This window comes from Mytilus edulis, chromosome 6 (assembly GCF_963676685.1).
Source record: "Mytilus edulis chromosome 6, xbMytEdul2.2, whole genome shotgun sequence".
NCBI lineage: Eukaryota > Metazoa > Mollusca > Bivalvia > Mytilida > Mytilidae > Mytilus > Mytilus edulis.
The window spans coordinates 87,280,825-87,286,943 of NC_092349.1; the positions used below are offsets into that span (position 1 = coordinate 87,280,825).

Below are 6,119 nucleotides of genomic sequence, written 5' to 3' on the forward strand. Positions count from 1 at the left end.
AACGGCGTGAACATGTTGCTAGAAAATAAAAAAAAACTCGTATCAGTCAACCAATTATTGATGGTGATCGTGTCAATTTTATTCGCTCTTTGTTGTAATTCTGATTGATCAGTTTTGTGTAGAAAGCACACCCCTACATATAAAGTTCGTGTAGTGTGAACATGCACGAGGCTAACGTCATAACTGAGATATGGAAACGACCTACTACGATGGAGTAGAGGGTATGTTAATGTTGGGAAAGGGAAGTTGGAAATTGGACAGTTAAAATCATCCCTTTTGAAGTCGTCAAACTGTGTCAACATTGACGAACATATCACGATATGAAGCAGACCTTCTGTAGTATCCTTAATTTCGCTGAAATAAATGAGATGTTAGCACTCCTTGATATGTAGGTTACTGAATGACAGAACATCAGCAATATATATGAAAGTGAAATTGAAGAGCTTTACAAGATACTGTGTATGTCTTTTACAAGATACTGTGTATGTCTTTTACAAGATACTGTGTATGTCTTTTACAAGATACTGTGTATGTCTTTTACAAGATACTGTGTATGTCTTTGAGAAGATACTGTATGAACTCTAATTCATGCTAGTTAAAAAAAAAAGTCGGTCAGAAGTGGTGCACAATTAGTACCCTAGGAATATCGACTGTCATATCACTGAACTCAAAATCTATTGTCGATCAACAAGTCAACATGTCTTCTTCTTCGGAGTATGTGTTATTGGAATCAATGCTGGACTTCACGACGTGATATTGTTTAAAACCTAAAACAAGAAATTTGTATCTACGTTTCCAATTTTTGCAGAAAAAGCTCTTGTTTAAATGTTTAATGAGTTGATGTAATCGATCTTGCAATTGAGTGTGGGGAATAGTAGTGTAAAGGGTACACAAATCTAAGGGGTTGATATTACTGCAAAACATTTTAAGATAGTGACTGCAGATTTTGGTGTAGCTCTATAGAATTTTTCAGATTCCACATCTGAATGACATGGCTGGTTGAATATAACTCATCACATTATTTCTGCGGGACATTTTTTACTCTGGAAAGAATGGTGGTAAGAACTTTATATAATTAGAAATATGTTTAGTCGAACATCCTGACGACCCGGTTATATATCGTTCTCTATTAGGATTTTTGTGTAGATACGGTATCCAGTATAAAGATAGGAGATTTTCATCGTCCTTTTATTTATGTTTATAACCGATGAAGAGAAAGACGGACTTTTGATTTTTTTAAATGATCGTGAATAATGTACAGATATATAGTTTTAATTCGAAGTTCTTTAGTGAGCATTCCAAATAATGGTTTTTGCATATACAATTTTGATTGAGGTTTAGTCTGCTGGAGAAACAACATAGTTGTCGTGAAATTAGGATAAAACATCGTCCACAACAAAGGGATTCTTGAAATGACCAGAAACCCGTGAGTTCATTGTACAAAAGTGTGATGTATAAAGATAAAAACAACCATATAATGTGTACATGAATTTTGTAATTTACATTTATGGAATTATTATGTATATCAATAATATTATAATAGGTATTTCTAATGATGCGCCACAACAAACTTCGAGTGGCTATTGCAAAGAAATACTATCATTTCATGTTTTTATTTTCGTCTCAGATGTAAAAGTCGAAAACATTGGCTAATTCTCTGTGAGGGAATGCTGCATTAGAGAAAACTGTTCCGTCGACACTCTCCACTCCAGCTACACCATGGGCATGGCCAAATAAATGTAATTCTGGACTGTGAAACAAAAACTAAAGGATTAGCATATTAGATCTTTGTTGTCATGTGGATGTATCATGTTCATTATTTTTTTTTAACTCTCACTAGTTTAAATATAGTATATGTTATACATGGATTTTTGCAATGACAATACCATGGCTTACGTTGTCGACTCGTGGTGAATTATTTAGAAAGTATTTCGTACGATAACCTGGTCAGGCGGTAACAATTTCTACTTTCTATTATCATTATCAACATATTGGGCTCAAATTGGTCAAATACTTAATGTCCGTTGGTCATGGAACAGCTTGATTGAATTGATGCTTTGTGTATTTATATAAAAAAAAACAGTTCAAAATTGTATGTGTATACATATATAACAATACAAAGGCAATTACTTTATAAAGCAAATTACATGTATTTTTTTTTTATGTTTAATATATATGTATAAATATTGAATTATACACTTTCATGTTTAATTGGTCTGGATAAAGAGCTTCATTTCTGTATATTTTATATTTAAGCACCCTTTGATTCTCTGTTTTTTACTTTTTTTTATGCTCTCTCTGTACATTTGGCTCATTATTCTCTTTCATGTTAACCCCATCAGACCCTCATTAAAATGAAAATCATACTAACCGAACTCTTTCCTGTATTGTCTTTCTAAGTGAAGGACATCCTCCATGTTTATATACTTTTTTAAACAGCTGAAACTTCTTTGGAAAAGTGTCCATAATTCCATGAGGTGGTATATGAGTTACTAGAACATTAGTATCAGTCGATATTTCATCCCAAAAATGTTCTATTTTCCCACGTTCTCGACAAAATCCTCTATTGTAAGATGTCCACTTATATAATGTCCATGGTGATCCGTGAAAGTTAATTCCTTCAATCGAAACTGAGGAGTCCTGAAGATAAATTACATTTGGAAGTTTCTTTTGCACTTCTTCACAAGAACCTATATCAAACACCATGTCATGATTTCCCGCCACAAATATTTTATGTTTGTGAGGGAGTTTTTCAAAGAATTCGTTAATAGACCTTAAAAATCCATCATTATCCGGCGTAACGAGTAATCTTTTCCATCCTATCCTGCAAAAATCACCAGAATGGACTAATATATCGCCATCAGGAATATTTGGCAAAAATCCGTTATGTTCCATATGTGTATCGGATATATGGACAATTCTTATCTTTTTCGTACCATTCTCAATATTTCCAACTTTCGTAACAATGTGATCAGATAGATCTGTAGAAAGTTTGTGACTACTTAGTTTTGAGACGTCTTTATCCATTTCTATTCGAGCAATCTCTGAAAAGTAAACTCTGAAAAGTAAACTATCAATAAATATTGTTTTCCTTCGAAATATATATTTTGCACAATATATTTCAACAACCTACATACAACTGTACTCATGAGTGTTCAATTACAAAAATAATAAAAGCTTTTACAATAAAAAGAAGAAAAAAAAAAGAAAAAAAAGGGGGGGGGGGTTAATAGCAGGACAGTCATATATCCCTGGAGCTAATATCGATCATATTTGTAATATAAATTGTGAATCTTTTAGTACCAAATAGATTTTAGGAATTTCAATGTCTTCGTTTGCCAGCCCACTGTTATATCTATATATATAAGAAAAAGGCGAATTTTCTACAATATAATTCAGTAACACATACATACAATACAAATCAAATGCACGATGCCAAAAATGTTGTCTTTGGATTTTCATACTTTTAATTTGATGTTATGAAAAAAATTCACTTTAAATGTTCTTTGTATACATCATGCATAATTAAACCAGATGCTCCGCAGGGCGTAGCTTTATACGACCGCAGAGGTTGAACCCTGACAGTTGGGGCAAGTATGGACACAACATTCAAGCTGGATTCAGCTCTAAATTTGGATTGTGATTAAATAGTTGACACAGCATAGGTTTCTGACACAGAATGAATGTGTTCTAATGAACTTAAAATTTTTGTTTTCTCTTAGAGCAATTCACTATGCTTTTGAATATTAATCCTCTCAAAAAAATGTTTGAAGAAATTTTCTTTTTTATTTATGAAATTTCAAATGAGAAAAATTGAACCCAATTTTTTTAATCACATCCCCCTTTCCCTTATTCCAAAACTAATCTCAATTAAAATTTCTAATGGAGTTTGCAACAATAACTACTCATTTAAATACATCATAAAATATTAAGATGTAAAAAAACTGCTTGTTATCACTGAATGGTAAAGATTATTTTAATTTATCAGTTGGTAGTAAAAAGTGAATATACATTGTATATTGTATATAACAAAGATTTAAGTTGATTCTGGACAAAGAAAGATAACTCCAATTAAAAAAAAAATCTTGCTATTGCACAATATTTTGCAATTAGATATTTCTTGCTTACTATTCTGGACAAAGAAAGATAACTCTAATTAAATTTTTTTTGCTATTTCACAATATTGTGCAATTAGATATTTCTTGCCATTGCGCAATACTGTGCAATTGAAAAGACTTGCTATTGCACAATACTTAATATAATAATTTAATATCCTGATTTGGACCAACTTGAAAACTGGGCCCATAATAAAAAATCTAAGTACATTTTTGGATTCAGCATATCAAAGAACCCCAAGATTTCAATTTTTGTTAAAATCAGACTAAGTTTAATTTTGGACCCTTTGGACTTTAGTGTAGACCAATTTGAAAACAGGACAAAAAATGAAGAATCTACATACACAGTTAGATTTGGTATATCAAAGAACCCCATTTATTCAATTTTTGATGAAATCAAACAAAGTTTAATTTTGGACCCCGATTTGGACCAACTTGAAAACTGGGCCAATAATCAAGAATCTAAGTACATTTTTAGATTCAGCATATCAAAGAACCTAACTGATTCATTTTTTGTCAAAATCAAACTAAGTTTAATTTTGGACCCTTTGGACCTTAATGTAGACCAATTTGAAAACGGGACCAAAAGTTAAGAATCTACATACACAGTCATGACAGTTAGATTCGGCATATCAAAGAACCCCAATTATTCAATTTTGATGAAATCAAACAAAGTTTAATTTTGGACCCTTTGGGCCCCTTATTCTGTTGGGACCAAAACTCCCAAAATCAATACCAACCTTCCTTTTATGGTCATAAACCTTGTGTTTAAATTTCATAGATTTCTATTTACTTATACTAACGTTATGGTGCGAAAACCAAGAAAAATGCTTATTTGGGTCCCTTTTTGGCCCCTAATTCCCAAACTGTTGAAACCAAAACTCCCAAAATCAATCCCAACCGTTCTTTTGTGGTCATAAACCTTGTGTCAAAATTTCATAGATTTCTATTAACTTAAACTAAAGTTATAGTGCGAAAACCAAGAAAATGCTTATTTGGGCCCTTTTTGGCCCCTAATTCCTAAAATGTTGGGACCAAAACTCCCAAAATCAATACCAACCTTCCTTTTGTGGTCATAAACCTTGTGTTAAAATTTCATAGATTTCCATTCACTTTTACTAAAGTTAGAGTGCGAAAACTAAAAGTATTCGGACGACGACGACGACGCCAATGTGATAGCAATATACGACGAAAATTTTTTCAAATATTGCGGTCGTATAAAAATAAGTTCAGAATTCTACGAATTTTCATATATACATTCTGTATATATCTACAGATCACTACGGTAAATACCTTTAATACATCCGGTTTGTTTGGGCTAAATTATAACAGATATGTTAAGATTGGGAAGAATACATTAAAATGTATACATGGTATACATAAGATTGTTGATCATTGTTCAAAAAGTAAAAATATAAGAAAGAAACATACCATTTACTAGTCAAGTTGACGAGAATATATAACAGTATATAACATGTATAATGGAAACATAATGTATATATAAACAGGTATCGATTGATCAATTAAGCTGGTAATGTCTAAATATAAATATGTTATAGTTAACCTATGATCAGCCAGCTAAAAATAAAAAATGTTTATAAATACACCCATATACATATACGTCACGTTCAGAATTTTGCAATAATCGATCATTTACCCGTAACGGAAATTGCCGTATTGAATAAGTATTCCAATTAAATTTACAATAAATACAAATTAAAATGCATCAAATCAATACGCGGCTTTCAACTACAAACTGGTAATCCTGATAGTTTATTATATATAGGTGGATTGTGTAAAAGGATAAAGATTTTAATATATTTAACTACATGATAATAACATGAATAATTAATAATGTTTCATTTTTATGTCCCCACTATTGCGGAGGAGTCATTGAATTTTAGCCTTATCAGACGTCTATACGTCCGTACGTCCCAAAATTAGTTCTATTACTTTAGTTTGCCTCAACCACATGTTGTAATTTGCACATAATGCTTTTATATA

At 31.6% G+C, this 6,119-nt stretch overlaps 1 protein-coding gene across 1 annotated transcript; it reads right to left on the minus strand.

Moving 5' to 3' along the window:
* Positions 1-1,475: 1,475 nt before the first annotated feature.
* Positions 1,476-5,644, minus strand: LOC139528804 (UPF0046 protein C25E10.12-like). The gene is made up of 3 exons (XM_071325010.1): positions 5,547-5,644; positions 2,372-3,044; positions 1,476-1,750 (listed from the first exon to the last, which is right to left on the minus strand). Exons 2-3 carry the CDS (start codon positions 3,025-3,027, stop codon positions 1,624-1,626), a joined length of 783 nt encoding a protein of 260 aa, XP_071181111.1. The 5' UTR covers positions 3,028-3,044; positions 5,547-5,644; the 3' UTR covers positions 1,476-1,623.
* Between the last annotated feature and the right edge of the window lie 475 nt (positions 5,645-6,119).

What these genes read in the sequence shown, in the direction of transcription:
- LOC139528804 (XM_071325010.1), bottom strand. Translation starts at nt 3,027, where the DNA reads ATGGATAAAGACGTCTCAAAACTAAGTAGTCACAAACTTTCTACAGAT. An exon ending in ACAATACAGGAAAGAGTTCG is followed by an intron (nt 1,751 to 2,371) that starts GTTAGTATGATT and finishes TTTGTTTCACAG; the next exon opens with TCCAGAATTACATTTATTTG.